Genomic DNA, 23,698 nt, shown 5'->3' on the forward strand with positions numbered 1-23,698 from the left:
CATTAAATATTTCACGAGTTTGACCTCCATAGAGTTTGTAACACAATACACTTACAAGTGTACAGCCCTCTGTTCTTGTGCTCTACAAGCTTGAAATAAATCTCTTGATGCCCTATCTTGACGTTACTACAGTCTTTAACCACTTCCATACGGTGACGCCTATGTAGGCGGCATGAGGAGCAAGTGGGTACTCGATGATGCCGAAGTCGGCATATTGATTATATTTATTGTAGTCATACCTACGTAATTTCCATTCTCTCTAAACTGGCTTCATCAATTTTCTATGGTTATCAAAATGCACGGGATAAAGAGAACGAACGATCGAGCACTGACTTTATTTTTTATAATGTGATTATTATGACGCAACATCGCACGTTGGGCAGCTAATGCTGCCAGACGTGCGATGTGCCCCGGAGTGAAGAGGTTAAGTCAAAATATTTGGCATGAGGGGGGCAGCACCAGACACTTTTTCATTTTTTGGTTACACCCCTCTAGTATCAATCCAAATCCTCCAAACTGTTTGGCACATAAGCTGTGGCTATATTAACACACGGACTTCACATCAGAACAGATCAGAAACCATTTGTTGCTCTAAGGCATTCAGTGAGCACATGTGTATTACGCGTATCACATGCCATCCCCAGGATTTTACCCCTGTTCCATGGCAGTTTGTAGTGATTGTGTGGTGATGGGTAAGGTTAACCCCTTCGATACGATGATGCCTACATAGGCGTCATGAGGAGCAAGTGGGTACGCGAGGATGCTGATGTCGGCGTCTTGATTATATATATTGTAGTTGTACCTGCGTGACGCCCATACTCTGTAAACTGGCCTCATCATATTTTCTATGGTTATCAAAATTCACGGGCGAAAGAGAACGAGCAATACAGCAGTAACTTTATTTTTTATAATGCGAGTATTATGATGCAACATCACACGTCTGGCAGCTAATGCTGCCTGCGAGATTTTGGCCCGTAGTGAAGGGGTTAAAGAGCTGGCAAGTGAACAGATTGATGCTGTTACATCACTCTGTAAGGCAGGAAAATCTAATTAGGAAACAGCATCTATAACTGGTGTTTCACTATGCAGAGTTCCGCAGTGGACAAAGAAATTCCGTGACTGTGGAAACACTGAGCCACCATTACAAAAAAAAAGTCGATAGGGAGGCCATGTAAAACTACCCCATGTACTTTAAAGGTGCTCAGGAGGCAGGTGGATAGTGATTGATTTATATGGTTTAACATCACACACTCCCCCCTATCGGGAGGCTAGGACGGTGCCCCTCACAGAGGGCTTTGTAGCGTGGAATTTAATGAACCATGCCCTTGGTTCAACTTCGTTGGTGGCAGGATTCGAACCGCCCTCACCTCGACCTTCGCCGCAAGTAACGACACCTTAACCCACTCAGCCAGTGGATGGTAAACCATGTATAACAGCACCAAAATTAAAGGAAAAGGACCCTGTGTTACTGGCTCATATGTCTGTAAGGACAGTGCAACACCATCTCCATGATGACCTGAAGTTCTCGCACCACACCACTCATAAGAAACCGATTGTCACCCTTAAACAGAGGAAAAACAGGGTTGCTTTTTTTGCAAGGAATATCTGCAGTGGGATAAGGAGAGGTGGCAACATGTGTTATGGAGTAATGAGGTTGTATTCAATATTACTGGGAACAGAGGAGGGAAAGTGTATCAGTGGCTGGGAAGTGATCCATTAGACACAAAATTCATCCAAGGGATTGTTAAATATCCAGATAAATTAATGGTCTGGGGTGCTTTTGGTTACCACAGTGTGGGGAAATAGTGATCCTACCAAGGAATGTTTTGATGAATGCAGACCAACACTTGGAACTACTGAGTGATTATTTGGAAGATTGTCTTGAAATGTGCCAAACAAACCTGTTTATGCAGGACGATGCACCTTGCTACACTGCTAAACTTATTAAGAACTAGTTTGATTTTGTGCAAGCATTTTATTATAAAGACTGGTGCTAATGAAAAACAAGTTATGTGATCATGACACATCTTCAATCCCGCTTGAGGTGGCCATCCAAGATATTTGGAAAAATATTGACCCTCAGCATCTCCAACACCTTGCAGAATCTATTCCTAGGCACTTTGACAAGTGTGTCAAGTGAGAAGGGCACCCAACAAAGTACTGGAAAGGGGCTAAGCACCTGTATTTGCTTTATTATGAATTTTTATTGCCACAACCCTCTCGTGCCAAACATTTTGACTTAGACTGTATTGTGGCTTAGTTATCATATTTTGTTTTCAAATGATAAATATAACACCTAAAGTCTCAGTCCTAGATTTTGACAAGAATCAACCAATCTATTGTCCTTGGTTTTTCATGCAGAAGACCTGCAGCCTTCAGGTTAATTGGCAACAGCATCCAGGGAGGTACAGAAGTTACTCAAAGAAGATATATTGTGTAACTATCTGGGTATTGTTAGTATAGGGTATTGTAGTATGTGTTCCATGTCCTCTGTGTAGTGGGTGCATCTGGGGCAGAATGAATTTGTGGCCAGGCCAATCTGTATTGGTACTGCTTTAATGCTGGTGTCCTGACCACAACCTTGCTAGTATGATTTTTATCAGATTTTTTTTTTTATTTATATTCATTATATATATTTTGTAGTAAATTATTTGTGTTTATCTTGCTGACTGTTGGGAACACTGCTGTAGAGGCATAGTTGAGGGTGATTCTTATGAACTGCTTGTCAAAGGTTACTAGTTTCTTTATGTGGTCCAAATTCCGTGCTTGCAATGGATTTAAATAGGTTTCTTGTTAATTCTTGCTGTCAGATCCTTGATACATGGACTGAAAGTCATACAAGTATCAAATGGGAGCCATAGAATTTGAGGGATTTTATCTATATACCAATAGGCTTCTTCCACCTTATAAGAAAGATAGCCACCCAAGACATAAACCCATCCTGACCCAACCCACTTTCATCACATTTTTCCCTTTTTCCTTTGTAAAATGAAATTATATACATAATCATCCTGTCCTTAGGCACACACCCTTCCTTTAAGCACACATTAAATAACCTCACCAACCAATCCACTATAACTGTTCCTCCCTTTGACAGACACTGCATGACACCCATCTAACCCAGGTGCCTTACCAGTTAATTTTCAGTGCTCTGTACTCCATCTTTTCCTGTGGCTACATTGTTTTCCTTTCCCATCACAGTCAATTTCTTGGCTCCTCCCACACCCACTACAGACTAAGGGACTGGTTTACTACATATAGACTCAAAATAACCCTCTAACCTCCTCCACATTCAACAACTCTCCATGAACCTCTGTCCATCTGCACTTTTTACCTTTTCCTCTCAACCTGACTCACTCTCCTTTGCTCTCCTCACTTCCACATCTTTTTATTCTCTTCAAAATTTTGTCATACTCCTACCCCATTTCACATGTGTTCTCCTTTTTGCCTCCCTACCCTTATGTTTTGCTTCCCCTCCCTTCTTGTATCTCTCATATGCTTCCCTAGTCCTACCTTGCATCCAATCCACATATGCTTGCTATTTCTCTTCTACTACAGCCTTCATCTCTTCATCCCTACATTCACTACCCTTCCTTCTATTCCCCCATCATCCCTGTCCCATATACCATCTTTGCACACATTGTCACTTCCTCTTAAAACACACACATTCTTCTTCTACTACTACCCCAAGCTTTAACTGAAGAGACAGAACAACAATTTGAGACAAAACAGTACACCAATCACAAACATAAACGCAGCTGTGCACACCCTCAGTACAATCATACAAAATGCAGACATGAAATACATCCCCTGTGGCAACAGAAAATCACACAACCCAAATTGCACACTAGAAATCCAAGGCCTCATCAGACAATACAACACACTTAAACACAATACCTCCACATCATTACCTAAGAACATAAGACCAAATACAAGCACTAAACACTAAGATCAACAATAAAATACATGAACAAAAAACAAAAAATTAGCAAACATTTGTCAACACAATCATGAAACAAACACAAGCAAACTGTAAAAGACCCTCAATAGCATTACATTATCCAATAGTAACACAACATGCTCTCATGCAGCAATTACTACAACAATAGTCAACTTACACTCAAGCTGACAACAAACAACATAAGTAACATCCACCTAAAACACCTCAGACACTTCTCTGCACCCCCTCCAAAGTCATAAAAGGCCACATACTACAACTCGTCACACCACATACCCGTCTTGCAGAATCACAACACAGTTTTAGACCAATACACTCCACACTCTTCTGATAAACCTCACAGAGTTTTTGATGGCATCAATTCAGATAAGCCCCCACACAGAACACTTCTCATAACACTAGACATCAGTAAAGCTTTCAATGCCATCCCCCATCACAATCTCACAAACAAAATATATAACACAGACATGCACAATAATACCAAAAGATGGCTGGCCAATTATCTGGCAGGTAGAAATGCCTATGTGTCATATAATGGCCAATCATTGCACACCAGAAACTTTAAGAACAGAGTACCACAGGGCTTAGTTCTATCCCCCCAAACTCATTAATCTATACATGCATGATATACCTATAACAGACACCTCAGAAATACAAATCTCTTCTTATGCAGACGACAAAACAATTACATGCACACCATGCAGACAAAGCAGCAGAAATACTACAACCATACCTGGACACACTCAACACCTGTATTTACTACAAACAAGACTCAAAATAATCCCAACCAAATCTACAGCCACACTTTTCACCAGCTGTACAGAACACAAATACATACCACATCTCTATATCAACAACACTCTAATACCACACACACATATGCCAAAGATTCTTGGCATAACATATGATACATACACATCATTCAAACAACACATCACAAACTTATGGATACAAAGTGCACAGCTAGACCTAAAGCACCTAAGTAAATTTCAGGAACAACACTTGGACAAAACAAAGAAACAATTACTACAGTATACAAAGCATAACCCCTGTGATGAATTATGTGAGCCCTGCATGGGCCCCTAATCTCACTAAGATACACCACAACACCCTATAGACCGCAAAAAACAAAGCCCTAATGACTATTATAGGCTACACAAACACAATACCTACAGACAATTTACACCATAAAACAAAAGTCCTTAAAGTCAACGATCACCTTGACATGAGAGGTACACAAACACTTGCTGTGACTTCCACAAACACAGCACACCCACTACAGGCTAAAAGTACTGAACCTGCTAACTTTGAAAGATTGAAGAGAAAGAGGTGATATGATTACAGCATTCAGGTCACTAAAGGGGGATAGACTACAGTGACACAGGGGATCTGATAAAAGATGGGACGGATTTAAGAGGTCATGGAATTAAATTAAGAAAGACTACATGTTGAAAGGATGTGAAGAAATAGTTTTCAATATATAAATGCAATAGCTTAGAAGGTGATATAGTCCAAGCTCAAACAATACACGAGTTCAAATCTAAATATGATAACTGGAAGTCAAGGATACAGATTGAGTTGGAATTGTACATGAATTTGAGTCTAAATATGTTAGAAAATTAGAGACTACTACATGGGACCCGATGAGCACTGCTCCTTTCCTGTATTCTACAATTAGGTAAGTACTACATAGAACACCCACACACGCCAAGAAACATCAAAACAATCAAATACCTACATCACACACAAATACTCTCTTCTCTTCCTCCACAACCACCAGACACTGGCCTCCAGAAGCATATCCATAATCATATCACTCACTGCTCCATCAACAAACTGAAAGACAATACACTGCTGTATGCCAGACCCCCTCTGAATTCTCTCTCCCCTGGAAGGGCAGAGTCCACCTGGCCGAACTGCAGTTCAGCCACCAACTAGCCCTTCTAAGCTACCAGAAGAGGCTGGATTGCATTGCAGATAACTCTGCATTGCAGATAACTCTCCAGAATGCAACACTTCACCCCATGTCAAGAGTTTTCATGAGAGTAGTATAGCCTGTGTTAGAATTAGAAATGGAGAGAGTGAGTGACTTGAGGTAAAGGTAACTTCACCAGGGATGTGTCATGTCACCATGGCTGCTCAATTTATGCATGGATGGGGTGGTGCAAGAGGTAAGTGCACGGTTAATGGGCCAGGGATTGGAGATGGTTAAAGAAAATGGAGAAAAATGGGAGATAAGCCAGTTGTTGTTTGCTGATGACACTGCACTTGTAGCAGGATCAGAGGAGGGATTAAGGAAGTTAGTGATGGAGTTTGGGAAGGTGTGCAAAAGAAGGAAGTTGAAGATAAATGTGGGTAAAAGTAAGGTGATGAGATGTACAAGGGGAGAATGTGGCAGCAAATTGGAAGTGAGTATTAAGGGAGAGACTGGAGGAAGTGGATAGTTTTAGATACTTGGGGGGGTGAATATGGCAGGAAAGGGAGGAATGGAGGTGGAGATAGAATGTAGATTGATAGAAACAAGTAAATGCCTTGGTGGATTAAAAAGTGTAATGAGAAGTAGGCATTTGGGAATAGATACTAATAGGAGATTGTATGAAGGGATGATTGTGCTGACAACACTGTATGGGGCAGAAACATGGAACATAAGAGAGGAAGAGTTTAAATGTATTTACCTAGTTGTATCTCATAGGAAGGGAAGCTATACTCATGGTGTCTCATCTTTGTATCTCGCAGTGTCTAGTTTGTGCTTAAATTTATGTATAGTTTTTGCACACACTGTTGTTTCATCCTGTTCCAGACATCTAACACTCTGTAGAATTTATTTTTTTCAGGTTTCTTCTATAACTGTCCTTTTTCAGCTTCTTTTCATGTCCCCTTGTATTTCTCTTATCTCAATTTAGTAAGTTCTCCCTATCAAGGACTTCCATGCCTTTCATGATTCTGTAAATGGTTAGCAGGTCACCTCTTTTCTTTGTTCCAGTCAGTAAATTCAGTTCTGACATTCCTCAAATGACAGGTTGGAAGATGTTGGGGCTTTGTAGTTGCTCTCTGGACCATTTCAATCTTCTTTATATTCTTTTTGGTACTGGGTGACCATAGTGTAACAGCATACTCCAGTCTAGGCCTTATTAGTGTGACTATTTTTTTTTTTTTTTTTTTTTTTTTTACCATTTCTTCGTCCAAATAAGTAAAAGCCACCTTTAATGATCTTAGCAAGTTGTAGGATTCTCCAATAATTTTGTTTCTCTATTTATCAGGGGATGTCATTTGTGATGATTACTCCCAGGTCTTTTTTAGATCCCACTTTACTCCCTATGTTCTGATTTTATATTGTCCTGATATATATATATATATATATATATATATATATATATATATATATATTTCTAACCTTTTCCAAATTCCATTATGCTACATTTCTTGATGTTGAAATCTACTTCCCACTTCTGACTCCATTTCCAAACTTTGTTTAGGTCTCTCTGCAGTGATCCACAATCCACTTCAATATTCACTTTCCTCAGCAAATTAAGCGTTGTCTCCAAAGAAGCTCATGTAACATTCCACATCTTCATCCATGTCATTCATATAAACAGCAAACATTATTGGAGCCAATGCTGATCCCTGTGGAACTCCACTAATCACCTCCTCCCAAGCTGAACTCTTTTGTCTGAGCACTACCCTCATTTTCCTTCCATGCAAAAAATCCTTCATCCAGTTTAGTAGTTTACCTTTTATCCCTATATTTTCCATTATTTAAATAATTTCTTATGTGGCACTTTATTGACAGCTTTTTTGAAATGCCTGAGAAGTATGGTAGGGGTTACTATGCTGGACAGAGTAAGAAATGATGATGTGAGGAGGAGAGTGAGAGTGAAAAGGTAGTTGGAAGATAAGGTTGATGAAGAGTACTGGGATGGTTTGGACACATGGAAAGAATGAGTGAAGAAAGATTAGTAAAAGAGGTGTGTGTTGCAAGATAACTGAAGGCAAGAGTCAATCCTTTAGATGTCTAGCGTGCACACTCATGCATTAGGTGCAAGAGGGAACGGTCAACGTCTTCAGACAATTCCCAAGGGACTGGCCATTGTGATCGGATCTGTGGTCAGAGGGGTCAGACACTTCTTGACCTCACCAGGACACCTGGCCAAACAATTGACACATTTCTGTCCAACATTGCCAATCTATAAGATCTGCATTTATCAGCATACGTCCAACACATGTTTCTTTTATGTTCCCTATCTTATGTAAATATTATCTTATGCATGGATCCTGAGTGTCCAGATTTAGTCCATGCATTGTACATTGTAGATATAGGAAGAAGTAAATTAATTTAATTGTGTAATGGCAACTACCAACTTGTGCCTGTAAAGAGAATTTAGCAGCCCCCACCCTCTCCCGAGTTCTACTCGGAGGTTGCTCCGTGATTGTATGGGAGAGAAGACGAAGACAGTAAACTAACGAAACCTCACCTCGTTTGTCTCACCAAACCTAAATGTAGATTACAAATCACAAATCTACATTCTGGTGGCCAGTGGTGAGAGACGAAGCTAAAACTCTACATTCTGGCAGCAGCAGTTATGGATTAGAACTTCTGAAGAAACAACTCTACACTCCAACCATAGCCATGTCCCAACTCTATGCTCTTTACTGCATCGCCAAGCAACATTCATGACCCAACGCTTCAACATTCATCTACTATGAGCCAACACTCCAATGTTCTTTGTTTATCATCTACTTTGAGATAATGCTCCTCGTCCATCATCCACTATGAGACAATGTTCCTCATTCATCATCTACTATGAGGCAATGCTCCTCATTCATCATCTACTATGAGGCAACACTATACCACCTTTTGTCCATCATCTATGAACCAATGCTCCTTATCCATCATCTACTACAGGGCAACACTCCAACGTTCCTCATCCATCATCTACTATGAGACAATGCTCCTTGTCCATCATCTATTATGAGGTAATGCTCCTCATCCATCACCTACTATGAGGCAATGCTCCAAAACTCCTTGTCCAGCATCCATTACGAGATACTCTGTGTGTGTGCTCGTGTTTACATATATTTTTTAACTCACCAGCCACATTGTGCTAACTCCCCCATTTCTAGCAGTGCATCTTACCACTGATTTGTCCCACTGCATCATCATTCATAAGAGCCAAAACTCCATCATCATCTTAAGTAGATATTTTTCCATTCTCAACATCCCCTAGGAGGCACTACAGTCTCCCCTCCCCCTTTTTTTCTAAATCAGTCCATAAACATGTCCAAACATCTTTCTGACTCCACACACCAACCCTGTACACACAGCCACTCTATGCTCACTTACAATACACCAAACATGTCCCCTCCTTAACAACTCTTTGAAAAATTCACCTGCTACTAAAAATACCATAATACAAAATCTTATCACCGTATTCAAGGATGAGACATTACCTCTCTTGAACACCAAGAACATTCCTGTACTCAATTTCCTCTCTGAGGTTGAATCAGAGATAACACAAAGAAACAATACAGATGACAAAGGCAAAAATCTCCATATTAACACCCAGAATAGATAAGAACAACACATTAGCTGGTGATGTCATTCAGTCTGATTTATTTGAGGAAACCACAATCTATTATGTTTTCATGGAGCACTTTAAAAAGTCCTCTGCTTCATTTGAGCCACTTGGATCACTTTCCCCCTTATACTCTTTGGCTAGAACTTACAATCATGGTCCACACCACACCAAAGAGAAAGCTGTCAAAATTGCTTCAACATTTAAAAGTGAACTCAGAGAAAGCCTCAAAAACTCAGACTGGGTCTCAGAAGACAAAATTTCATTGGAACATGTAGTCTCACTCATGGCATACTTTCAACTACTCTCCCAATTACACCCAGACACACTCAAGAAAGCTAGCACTATTCCATTCACACCAGGTATCACACTAGGAGAATTATCAAGGAAATTCTCTGACAAAGACAAAGCTATCACTCAGATCCAGGGCTAGTCAGTACTCATTGCACCCACCCACACAGTAGCCCTGGTCGCATGCTCCCCCTTATGTCAAAACTGGTGGTCTTGGGAACTACATTAAAAACAAGACCTTTCATCAGTGATACAATATCAGGATACCTAGGTTGTGTTAAATGGGAAGGGGGAGTACTCATGAATGCCCGAGTTAAGCTAATATAGTGAAAATTAGTGAATATTGAAAGAAAATGGAAGGAAATTTAAATAGGTCAGATAAGACCCCTGGTGGTAGAGCAGCGAAACAAAATGTAAACAAGAGCATGAAGACCCCATTAGGCATATGATTAGATAACTATGAAGAAATACCATTTTCAGGTTTTTGTTGCAAAAGAGGTTACTTGTGTAGAATTATAGACACAGAGAGGGAAATGAGAGCTTTGATAGAATTTGTTTCAAGGGTCAGGGATCAACATGATGTGTATTACAAAAAGATTTGTGAATTAAGGGAAAAAATGCTGAAACAATTCAGAGAGTGAATGCCCTAAAAAAAAGAATTGGCCAAGGTAAAATGTGAAAATGAGGAGTTGAAATGCAAAGATACTGCAAATATGACCATAAAACAGATGAATGAACAAATGAAGGTAATGACTGAAAAAACTGGAGAAAGTAAAGGCGAGGAAAAAATATTACAACTCAAGAAACAATGAAAAGATGATCACAAAAAAGATAAAGTATCTTTTAAAGATGTTGTTCAGCAATAAATGCAGGAGAAGGCTAAGGAAATGTTCAGGTAATCAAAGAAAAGGAAAATTTGGTGAGAGATACAGTAGACAAAAAGAAGTGTATAGTAGTATTTGGTCTAAAAGAAAAAAAGAACTTAGATTTGTGAGAGACAAAGAAGAGAAAGGTTTAGCAAGAGAAGTTTTGAAAGTAATACAAGAAAAAGAGCAAGAATTAGAAAAGGAAATAGAGGAAGTACATAGAATAGGAAGGTGTGTAGAAAAAGGAAATCAACCACTAAAAATCAAACTAAGGTCACAAAGGGCAGTGGAAGAGATACTAGCAAGAACAGGTAAGTTAGGTAATACTGAGCACTATATAATATATATGGATAAAAAGGTATGAATCTTGAGGACAGTGAGAGAAGACATTAAGAAATGAAGCTAAAGAAAAAAATGAGAAAAGAACTGAGTTTGAGAAAAAGAAGTTCTTTTGGAGAGTGTTAGACATGAGACTGAGAAAATGGTATCTTCAAAAAAAGGAAATGAAATGAACAAAGAAAGAGATGGAGAGTGCATAAAATTAAAAGTGGCTTATTAGTACTATAAATGGTTTAATTTCAGGATTAAATGAGCTTAATGATAAGTTATCAGAAGCAAAACCAGACATAATGGCAATTGTAGACACAAGGAAAAACAGGGAGTCATGTTCTTCGCCAAGAAAAATTTAAATATGATGAGGGTTACAAATGGAGGGAACAGTGCAGAAATTATCATAAGAGTTGAAGATAAGGACATGAAAAAAGAATGTTTGTGATCTATGTGCCCCCAAAAATGGGTTCTTGGAGTGCTTGTATAGCTCCACTTTACAAGGGATAAGGGGACAAGTTTGAGTGTAGTAGTTTCAGAGGATCAGTTTGTTGAGTGTAGTTGGGAAGGCTTATGGCAGAGTTTTGATTGAAAGGATTAGGAGATGGGCAGAGGGAGTAATAGGTGAGGAGCAGTGTGGGTTAGGACAAGCAGGGGTTGCATGGATCAGATTTTTGTGATAAGGCAGATATGTGAGAAAGCTTTAGGAAAAGGTAAGGATGTTTTCTGGGTCTTTGTGGATTTGGAGGGGGCCTGTGACAGGGTGGACAGGTGGAGGTGCTGCAGGTGTTGTGGGTGTGTAGGATAGGGGGAGGGCTGTTTGGGGTGGTTGGGGATTTTTGCAAGGGTGGTGGAGCCTGTGTTGGAGTTGGCAGTGGAGGGGGTGAGTGGTTTGGGATGGGGGGCAGAACTTTGCCAGGGATGCGTTATGCTGCCTTGACTGTTCAACTTCTGCATGGATAGGGTGGTGCGAGAGGTGGGCGCAGGGGTGGTGGACCAGGGATTGGAGATGGTTGGGGAAAGTGGAGGAAGGTGGGAGATGGGCCTTTTTGGTTACCCCCTGTGTAAGGGGGAAAAAGCCTTTGGTATACGTATGTATGTACTCTAAGCACCTCCTTCCCTTCCGTATTTTTCCTCTTTCTCCATATATCCTCCACTCTCAACTTACCTTCCACCAAAAACTCTGAAATATTATAAGCATCTTCCTTTTACTGCCTTCTCTTCCATTAATATCCATCCATCTGGACCTTTTCCCTTTTCCTGTCCACCTGACTCAACCCTTAAATCATCTTTTTATTTTTTTCAACAGTTTCTATCATACTACTACCCCATTTATATCTACTCTCCTCTTTGCCTCCCTTATCTTATGTTTTGCTTCAATCTTTTTCTGGAAGTGGTTATATTCATAACATTATCATATCTGCAACAATAAATTAATTACCAATTGCCTGAGTTTCACTTAGTGGAAATGGAAAACCTTAAGCCCAATAGTGGCTGGCAACAGTCCTTGTGCTCTTCCACAGATCTCTCTGGGAAGAAACTTTTGACTGTATTCTGTATGGTATTGGTGTGAGAATGTTTCTATTTCATACATACATACATACATACATACATACATGCACCAATGGCTTTTTCCCCCTTACAAACGAGGAAGCCAAAGTTCCACTAATTTCATCCCCATATACTCCACTCCCATTCACCACCCCTCCCTCCCTCCCTCTATTTCACCAGCTGAAATAGCAGGGGGTAGGGGAGCAGTCTCTGGCTACTCTCCAAGAGTGAAAAAGTGTAAGAAATACAGCTGAAGATGTAAGTTGAGATATCTTGGGCCCAGTTTGGAAATTGAGTGTCCGCCCCTCACAACTGCACCTCCTGAGGGGGGATGAGGTAGTTGATAGGTTTTGAAAATGGCCAGCTTTGCTGTCCATCTTGCAGGACCACAACATGCAGATATGCATCACTAATCTCTGTTCTATAACAAATTTTGGCAGAATTATTATGGATATTGTAGAGATTACTGTACCTTCTCATACTTCTCTAAGACGTCTGGGTGAATCATCTTACTACTGCCCATCTTTTAACATTTCAACATCCTCATTTCCATCCAGATGTGCAGCCTTAAGGGACTAGCATTCAGTCTCCAGACCAGTCTGAAGATATCTCCCTACCTTTTTTTCACATAAAGAGAACTGACAACTGTGGTATAGTGTTATAAGGTGCCCTGGCATTCGACACAAGCAGGGCACCATAGGGTTGCACAGTGTTATAGGGCCCCAACCACCAGACGCTTTCCAGTACAAGGACTCTGTCATGGGCACAAGGCCCTCACTGATACATGTATAACGTGGTATCACCTTCCTTCTGCGTAAGGAGAACAACATTGCCCCCACGTCAGTCTATAGCAGTCTGTCTTACTGTGAGCATGTAGCTCTCACTCTGTACACTTACGCCACAATAACGATTCAAACATCATCCCCCACATTTCAGTTGCATATATTACAACAACCAGTACCTGCTTCCCTCCTCTTATTAAGTTGACAAAGAAATAGATCCACACTAATTCAGCACAAACAAAGAGCCCAAAATTTCTCACCATTGGAGGGCCCAAGGGCCATTCTACTGTGAGACTATGGGTCATTCAATGAAATTCAAGGCAACAGCTATTATTACATAGTATATATTATGTGCATATATGTACTATTACTCTTCTATGCATTTTTTTTTTATATTATTAATATTAATATCAATGTTCTACTAACCTGGAGCATTGAAGGGTGCAGCACCAAATGGATCATCTTCTGCTGTCATCACCAAACTCTCTCTGCTCTTAACATTGGAAATGCCTAAGGGAAAATGAATATTAAAATCAATCGTGTGTCATCTACATTTCAATGAAATATTTGGTGACTTCAGATAGAATTATTACTGCTGTAAAGCTTTAAAGTTCTCTAACTTGCAACTAAATTAATTACCATATGTTTGGTAGGGGTTACTAGGTTGGACCGTGAGAAATGAGGTAAGGAGGAGAGCAGGAGTGAAAAGATGACAGATAAGGTTGATGAAGGAGTATTACATAAGGACATAAGAATGAAGGAGACTGCAAGAGACCATAAGGCCTACACTAGGCAGCTCCATATCCATCACCACCTGTCATCCCCATCCATAAAGTTGCCTAATCGTTTCTTAAAACAATTGATAGTTTCAGCGCTTACTACATGGTTACTAAGTTTATTCCATTCATCGACCACCTTATTAGTAAACCAATTCTTGCCTATTTCCTTTATAAATCTAAATTTGTCCAGTTTATAACCATTACTGCGAGTCCTGCCCTGTTGTTTTAATATAATGACCTTGTTTGCATCACCCTTGTTAAAGCCTTTGATCCACTTGAACACCACAATTAGATCACCCTGCACTCTGCGTCTTTCCAGAGAGTGTAAGTTAAGGTGCCTAAGCCTCTCTTCGTAAGGCAAATTTCTGAGTCCATGTATCATTTTGGTCATTCTTCTCTGTACTGATTCTAGTGAATTGATGTCCATTCTGTAGGACGGAGACCAAAACTGTACCGCATAGTCAAGGATGGGTACTATCACTAGATAGAGTTTAATAATTACCTCTGCACTTCTATTCATTACTGTCCTAGCAATGAAACCTAATGCTCTGTTAGCTTTATTCCTGGCGCTAATGCACTGTTTCCTGGTTTTAAAGTCCGGACTCACTAGAACTCCCAAGTCTCTCTTGCACTCAGTTTTCTCTAAAAGCGTGTTATCTAAGCTGTATCTATTTTCAGGGTTGTGTAGCCCTACGTTTAACATGCTACACTTAGAGATATTGAAGTTCATTTGCCATTTCACCGACCAAGTGAACAATTTGTTAAGATCATCATGCAGAATCTCTGCGTCATCTCCTGATCTAATTAGGTGTCCTATTTTAGTGTCATCCACAAATTTACTAGCATCACTATTTATCCCGTCGTCTAAGTCGTTTATGTTCATAATGAATAACAAGGGACCCAAAACCAAGCCCTAGGGGACCCCACTAGTAACATTGCCCCACCTATATTTTACTCCATTTATAGTAACCCACTGTTTTCTGTTACTAATCCAAGCTCTAATCCATTCTAACACTTTTCCTCCTATACCATGGGCTTTGATTTTATTTAGTAGTCTCTGGTGTGACACCTTATCGAACACTTTGCTAAAGTCAAGGTAAATAATATTGTAATTATCATTGTTATCTGACCCCTTATATACTTTAGTGTAAAAGGATAGAAGATTAGTCACACGACTTACCCGTGGAGAAACAATGCTGTGAATCATGAATCAAATTATGTCTTTCGATGTGTTCTCCGAGTCTATTTACTATCATTGATTCAAGCATTTTTCCTATAACCGATGTCAAACTGATTGGCCTGTAGTTGCATATAGACGATCTATCTCCCTTCTTAAAAACAGGAACATTAGCTTGCCTCCAAGCAATAGGCACAAAACCAGTGTCTACTGATTTATTAAATATTTCAGTTAACTGGTCACAGATTTCAAACTTACACTCCTTTAGCATTCTCAGAAAAATTTCATCTAGACCCAGGGATTTTGTAGCTTTAAGTCTTTCAATCTGCTTGAATACTTCTACTTTACTAATACTGATATTAGATAGACTACTTTCTTCATCCCCTCTGAAAGTCGGATCGCAGTCAGGTACTTTATCTAACCTCTCATTAGTAAACACCAATAGAAAATAATTGTTAAACTCCTCACTCATTTTATCCTCTGATTCTATCATGACATTTTCATCATTTCTAATTGGTCCTATTCTTTATTTTTTATCCTATAGAGATGTAGAAAACAACAACTTTGGGTTGGATCTTGCTTAACTAGCAACCTTAATTTCATAATTACATTTCGTTGTACGTGTATTATTTTTAACCAGCTTTGCCATTTCGTTATATCTTGATCTAAGGTGTATTTCCCCGTTTTTTATTTTTACGTAAAGTCCTCTTTTCATTCCGATCTAATGTTTCAATCTGTCCGTCATCCATTTGGGAATATTACTATTTTTCTGTTTGGACTTCAGGAGGATAAATGTATTCTATGCATTAATAATTAAATCAGATTGCTATACATTTCATCCAAGTTGTTGTTGTTGTTGTTGTTGTTGTCGTTCCCTAGACTGTCTGTCCGAGCAGTCCCGTCTCCCCAAGGAAGGCCACAGCCGAAACTGGGTTTTCCCACAAATCCTTTATAGAGTGTATGTTGTGTTGTTTGCGTGCATGATTGTGTATAATGCAGTCTTCCATTATGTGTTGTATGGTATGGGGTGAAGTGTTACATCCTGGGCAGCTGTTCACAACACGGTCGTCCAGCCTCTTCTGGTAGCTTAGAAGTGCTGGGTGGTGACCGCATCGCAGTCTGGCCAAGTGGACTCTGTCCTTACGTGGGAGAGAGGATTCAGAAGGGTGGATATCAGGGGGTCTGGCATGCAGCAGTGTGTTGTCTTTCAGTGTGTTAATGGAGCGGTGAGTGATATGATTATGAATATGTTTCCGGAGGCTGGTATTTGGTGGTTGTGGAGGAAGAGAAGAGAGTATCTGTGTGTAATAAAGGTCTTTGGGTGTAGTTTTAATGTTTCTTGGTGTGTGTGGGTGTTCTGCTATGTAGTGTAGCGGGTGTGATGTGTTTGTGGTGGCTGCAGCAAGTGTTTGTGTGCCTCTCATGTCGAGGTGGTCCTTGACTTTGAGGACTTTTGTTTCATGGTGTAAATGGTCTGTAGGTGATGTATTTGTGCAGCCTGTAATTGTTTTTAGGGCTTTGTTTTGTATGATTTGAAGGGTGTTGTGGTGTGTCTCACTGAGATTAGGAGCCCATGCAGGACTCGCATAATTCATCACTGAGCGTATGCATTGTTTGTATATTGTTATATTAGTTTGTTGTTGTCGTTCCCTAGACTGTCTGTCCGAGCAGTCCCGTCTCCCCAAGGAAGGCCACAGCCGAAACTGGGTTTTCCCACAAATCCTTTATAGAGTGTATGTTGTGTTGTTTGCGTGCATGATTGTGTATAATGCAGTCTTCCATTATGTGTTGTATGGTATGGGGTGAAGTGTTACATCCTGGGCAGCTGTTCACAACACGGTCGTCCAGCCTCTTCTGGTAGCTTAGAAGTGCTGGGTGGTGACCGCATCGCAGTCTGGCCAAGTGGACTCTGTCCTTACGTGGGAGAGAGGATTCAGAAGGGTGGATATCAGGGGGTCTGGCATGCAGCAGTGTGTTGTCTTTCAGTGTGTTAATGGAGCGGTGAGTGATATGATTATGAATATGTTTCCGGAGGCTGGTATTTGGTGGTTGTGGAGGAAGAGAAGAGAGTATCTGTGTGTAATAAAGGTCTTTGGGTGTAGTTTTAATGTTTCTTGGTGTGTGTGGGTGTTCTGCTATGTAGTGTAGCGGGTGTGATGTGTTTGTGGTGGCTGCAGCAAGTGTTTGTGTGCCTCTCATGTCGAGGTGGTCCTTGACTTTGAGGACTTTTGTTTCATGGTGTAAATGGTCTGTAGGTGATGTATTTGTGCAGCCTGTAATTGTTTTTAGGGCTTTGTTTTGTATGATTTGAAGGGTGTTGTGGTGTGTCTCACTGAGATTAGGAGCCCATGCAGGACTCGCATAATTCATCACTGAGCGTATGCATTGTTTGTATATTGTTATATTAGTTTGTTGTTGTCGTTCCCTAGACTGTCTGTCCGAGCAGTCCCGTCTCCCCAAGGAAGGCCACAGCCGAAACTGGGTTTTCCCACAAATCCTTTATAGAGTGTATGTTGTGTTGTTTGCGTGCATGATTGTGTATAATGCAGTCTTCCATTATGTGTTGTATGGTATGGGGTGAAGTGTTACATCCTGGGCAGCTGTTCACAACACGGTCGTCCAGCCTCTTCTGGTAGCTTAGAAGTACTGGGTGGTGACCGCATCGCAGTCTGGCCAAGTGGACTCTGTCCTTTCGTGGGAGAGAGGATTCAGAAGGGTGGATATCAGGGGGTCTGGCATGCAGCAGTGTGTTGTCTTTCAGTGTGTTAATGGAGTGGTGAGTGATATGATTATGAATATGTTTCCAGAGGCTGGTATTTGGTGGTTGTGGAGGAAGAGAAGAGAGTATCTGTGCGTAATAAAGGTCTTTGGGTGTAGTTTTAATGTTTCTTGGTGTGTGTGGGTGTTCTGCTATGTAGTGTAGCGGGTGTGATGTGTTTGTGGTGGCTGCAGCAAGTGTTTGTGTGCCTCTCATGTCGAGGTGGTCCTTGACTTTGAGACTTTTGTTTCATGGTGTAAATGGTCTGTAGGTGTTGTATTTGTGCAGCCTGTAATTGTTTTTAGGGCTTTGTTTTGTATGATTTGAAGGGTGTTGTGGTGTGTCTCACTGAGATTAGGAGCCCATGCAGGACTCGCATAATTCATCACTGAGCGTATGCATTGTTTGTATATTGTTATATTAGTTTCTTTGTTTTGTCCAAATGTTGTTCCAGTGATTGACTTAAGTGCGTTAAGTCTAGGTGTGCATTTGTTTTTTATGTTTGTGAGGTGTTGTTTGAAAGACATGGATGTATCGTATGTTACACCAAGAATTTTCGGTGTGTTTGTGTGTGGTATTAGAGTGTTGTTGATGTAGAGATGAGGTATGTATTTGTGTTCTTTTGTCCAGTTGGTGAGAAGTGTTGCTGTAGATTTGGTTGGAGCTATTTTGAGTCTGTTTGTGATGAACCATGTGTTGAGTGTGTCAAGGTAAGGCTGGATTATTTCTGCAGCTTTGTCTGTGTTACGATGTGTGCATGTGATTGTTATGTCGTCTGTGTAGGAAGAGATTTGTATTTCTGAGGTGTCTGGTGTGGGTAAGTCATGCATGTATAGATTAAAAAATGTGGGGGATAGAACTGAGCCCTGTGGTACTCCGTTCTTAACCCCTTCCATACGGTGCCGCACACGTAGGCGTCATGGGGAGCGAGTGTATTCGCGAGGCTGCCATATCGGCGTCTTGATTATATTTATTGTAGTCGCCCCTCCATAATGACATTCTTTCTAATTCTTTTGTAATCGCATTTTCTATGGTTATCAAAATTCACGGGTGAAGAGAGAACGATCGATATAAGCGGTGACTATATTTTAAGATGCGAGTATTATTTCGACACGTCATACGGCTGGCATTGGCTGCTGCCACCAAGATCTAAGTCCATGACGCCTACGTGTGCGGCACCGTATGGAAGGGGTTAATGTTTCTGATGTGCGATGATTGGCCATTATATGACACATGAGCATTCCTGCCTGCCAGATAATTGGCCAGCCATCTTTTGGTGTTATTGTGCATGTCTGTGTTATATATTTTATTTGTTAGGTTGTGGCGGGGGATAGCATCAAAAGCTTTACTAATGTCCAATGTTATAAGAAGTGTTCTGTGGTGGGGCCTATCTGAATTGATGCCATCCAAAATTCTTTGTGTGAGGTTTGTCAGAAGAGTGTTTGTGGAGTGTAGTGGCCTAAAACCGTGTTGTGAGTCAGCAAGGGGAATATATGGTGTGACAAGTTTAAGTATTAGGCGTTCAATGACTTTAGAGGGGGTGCAGAGAAGTGTGATTGGGCAGTGCGATGTTGGGATTGTTGGGTCTTTGTTCGGTTTTGGAATGGTGATTATTTTACCATGCTTCCAGATGTCGGGTATAGTGTTGTGTGAATAGCTGTAGTTTGCAATGTTTGTGAGTGTGTGTATACCTTGTGGTCCAATGTGTTTTAGGTGGATGTTGCTTATGTTATCAGGGCCACAGGCAGATGAGTGCTTGAGATTATGCATTATGAGTTTTGTCTGACTGTCTATGAAGGGTGTATAGTCTGAGTCTGTGGGGAAGTCTTTCTTACGTCGAATGGTGCGTCGGTCGTCAGGGTGAGATGTAAGATGGCTCGTCTGTGCAAAATGACATACGAGTGCGTTTGCTTGTCTGTTTGAGGGTAGATTATCTGTTGTTGTGATTATTGCTGCGTGAGAGCGTGTAGTGTTAGTGTTGGATAGTGTGATGCTGTTGAGTGTTTTGTACAATTTGCTGGTGTTTGTTTTGTGATCAAGTGTATTGATAAAGTTTTGCCAATTTTGTGTTTTTTGTTCATGTATTTTATTGGCAATCACAGTGTTTAGTGTTTGTATTTGGTCTGCTATGTTTTGAGGGATAGGTGTGGGGGCATCGTGTTTAAGTGTGTCACGTTGTCTGATGAGGCCTTGGATTTCTGGTGTGAAGTTGGGGTTGTGTGATTTTCTGTTGCCTCTAGGGATGTATCTCTTGTCTGCGTTTTGTATGATTGTATTAAAAGCGTGCACCTGTCTGTTGAGCCCTCATCCCCAAATGACCTGACCCAAGGTATGTGTATTACCCTCCATGACCCGATCTCTAGTCATGACCTGACCCCTGGTCATGCACCGAGACTCGACAATGTCCGAAACGTCCGCATGACATTTCATCTTCAATTTCAAATAGGTTTTTATATTGTCAAAGTTTGTTCTCCTGAAGTCTGGTACTTGGACGTTATTCATACTTTTTATTTCTTTCCAAATAATATTAAATCTTATTTCTTGATGATCGCTGGAGCCTAGACTATCTCCCACTTTTACGTTACTCATTAGGTGCTCATTATTAGTTAAAACTAAGTCCAGAGTATTTTCTCCTCTCGTAGGATCGGTAATCACTTGTTTTAGGAAATTATCCTGCACATCTAGGAATTTCTTTGTTTCCTGGTCTCCTATTAAAGTTTCCCAGTCAATGTTTCTATAATTAAAATCTCCCATGATCACAACGTTTTTGTACTGGGACGCTCTGTGAATTTCATGAATCAGGGGATCAGTCTGCTCAATGCTGAGGTTAGGAGATCTGTACAAGATGCCAATAATAACTTTCTTATTCTTGACTATAATCTCTACCCAAATGGATTCCATACAGTCTTCTTCCTTAATCGAATTGTTGATAATACAGTTTATTGTATTTGGACACATGGAAAGAACAAATGAAGAAAGATTAGTAAAAGAGGTTTGGAAGGCAGAGGTGGAGGTAGTGAACTTGAAGAGATGACCCAGGATAAGATGGATGGATGGGGTGAAGGGGCGTGGAGTGAAAGGGGAATATCTGTTGAGCAAGGGAGAAGGCAGGAGATAAGGAGTAGAGAGTGGCTGTGTACAGATGATACAGTTATGCAAGGAAGGGAGGGGAAGGGGATGAGGGGAGGGTGCTTATGTGTAAATGATATTTTCATGCAGCCTGAAGGGATTTCTCCCCGTCTTTTTTTTTTCTGCATGAGGAGATGGAGGAGGCGAGTTGCTAATTAAGTAAAGCAACCTTGCTGTGGATGTACTATGACTTGCTGCATTGCTTCTGACCCAGGGCAGTGGGCAGGATACAGGGATGACCCATCACCCATGAGGAGCTAAGACGAGAGGGAGGAAATGGGTGGGAGTAGGCACGTGCCTTTGACTTGGTTATCTCCCTTATAAGGGAGAAAAAGGTTATGGTATGTAGATAATTAAGCATTACCCATGCAATACAACTTAAAAATTATAGTACTCCATATAAATATATATACATATACATATACATACATATACATATACATTATATATATATATATATACATATACATACATATACATATACATATATATATATATACATATATATATATATACATATACATATATATATACATATATATATATACATATACATATATATATATATACATATATATATATATACATATATATATACATATACATATATATATATATACATATATATATACATATACATATATATATATATATATATATACATATACCAAGGGTTTTTCCCCCTTACAAGGGAGGTAGCCAAAAAGAAAAAGGCATAAAATCATTTCCACCCATTCCATCCCTAAATACACTCCACTCCCCTCCCTCCCATCTTAACACCTCCTGGATGACGGGTCATCCCTGCACCCTGTCCACTGCCCTGGGTCAAAGACAGTGTCGCAAGTCACAGCACATCCACAGCAAGGCCGCTTCATTTTCCTCATTCATCATGGTCATTTTCTTAGTGCTTCCCACTGCAACTACCTCTCCCTCCCACATTTAGCAACTCCCTAAAATACTCTGCCCATCTTCCTCTTAATGCCATCTCTTCCATTACCATCTCTCCTTCTGCACCTTTTGCCTTTTCTTCTCTACTTGATTCATATCCTCTTCCTCTCTTAATTTCCTTCCAAAACATCTTTTTATTATTTTCAAAAAAAATTCATACTCTTACCCTATTTTACATCTACTCTCCTCTTTGCCTCCTTCTCTTCTCTTTTCTTTGAGCCTTTCATATGATTCTTTCATCCTATTTTGTAACCAATCTGTGAATGTTCATTTCTTCTCTTCTACAACCTTCTTTGCATCATCATCCCACCACTCACTACCCTTCTTTCTATTTCCTCCTGTTCTCCTTATTCCATGCACCATCTTTGCACAATTTAAGACTCCTTCCTTGACCCAAGTCAAAAGGCAAGTACCCACTCCCATCAACCATTCCTTCCTCCCTTTTATCTTAGCTCCTAATGGATGAAGGGTCATCCCTGTATCCTGCCCACTGGCCTGGGTCAGAAGCAATGCAGCAAGACACAGTATATCCACAGGAGGGCCACTTCACTTAAGGGGGATCAGACGGACTGATAGAAAAATATTAATAAAAAAAAAGTTTCTTTATATATCGACTTGATATTTTTACAGTATAATCAAATTATTATTTTCCATATTCCAATAGCATTTGAATGATGTATGTCTGTCTCTTCATTCGTCAGTCTGTATGATGTTATTGATGATGACACAAATGTTTTCCGATCTTAATACTTTACCTAGACTAACCTGCTTTTGCATGTAAAATCTCAAATACCATACAAACAGCATGTAATTTCATTTTTTCCTTAAATCTTAATACCAAAGGCTTTTAGATCAAGATATACATAGGTCATAAAATGCATGACTTTGAGACATTACACCGATAGCTTTTCTTTTCGATAAAATTCCCTCTAACGATATTATTTATAATTTTAATAATTTATCAAAACTTACACGAGAAAGGCACAACATTCATGTGTTAGCATGGTAAGTTTGAAGAAAATTTGATTATTTTTCAAAATTTGACAAACATTTGAGACCAAAAAATCTCTGTTTTGAGTAATTGTGCTTCAAAGTTTTCAGTAAGATGTATGAACTTTTTCGTACAACATACTTTGGTTTCGTATGTTATGACTGGAATTATTTTTTAATATAACATTCTAAACATTTCTATATATAAATTGCACTCAAAGTCTGTTTATAATGATATTTAAAAGATAAATAATCCTTTTTCACTTACTTTAGTATCTGTTGAATGTTGCAATGGTGAGCCTTTTTTTCTCTCTCCTTTTCTGTACCTTTATCAGCTTTTATGGGTAAAAGCCTCACTGCTGGGATGCCACCACAGTGTTAAATCATTGATAAGGGTTATTTTTTAATCAGCAATGGGCACCTTCCCTTATCACCAAACAAGTGAGTGCCATCCATTGCAAAAGGTTCATTTCATCAAAAATACAAATTTTTGCCCGAGTCTGTACGACAACTAAGAGAAAAAGATGCCACATGCCACTTGATTTTCACACACAAAACAAAGGGAAATA

At 40.0% G+C, this 23,698-nt stretch overlaps 1 protein-coding gene across 8 annotated transcripts in view; it reads right to left on the reverse strand.

Annotated features, from left to right (window-relative positions):
* Nak (Numb-associated kinase) overlaps nt 1-23,698 on the reverse strand; it is a 264,091-nt gene that overhangs the window by 122,265 nt on the left and 118,128 nt on the right. For 7 of the 8 annotated variants that reach the window (XM_076183446.1, XM_076183436.1, XM_076183397.1 and 4 more), the window contains one exon: nt 13,775-13,858. The exons of the other annotated variant lie outside the window; for it this stretch is intronic. In XM_076183446.1, the coding sequence (XP_076039561.1) occupies nt 13,775-13,858 (84 nt within the window). The remainder of the gene's footprint in view (nt 1-13,774; nt 13,859-23,698) is intronic. 8 annotated transcript variants of the gene reach the window in all.

This window comes from Oratosquilla oratoria, chromosome 1, assembly GCF_046742065.1.
Source record: "Oratosquilla oratoria isolate Oo_2021 chromosome 1, ASM4674206v1, whole genome shotgun sequence".
Classification (NCBI taxonomy): Eukaryota; Metazoa; Arthropoda; class Malacostraca; order Stomatopoda; family Squillidae; genus Oratosquilla; species Oratosquilla oratoria.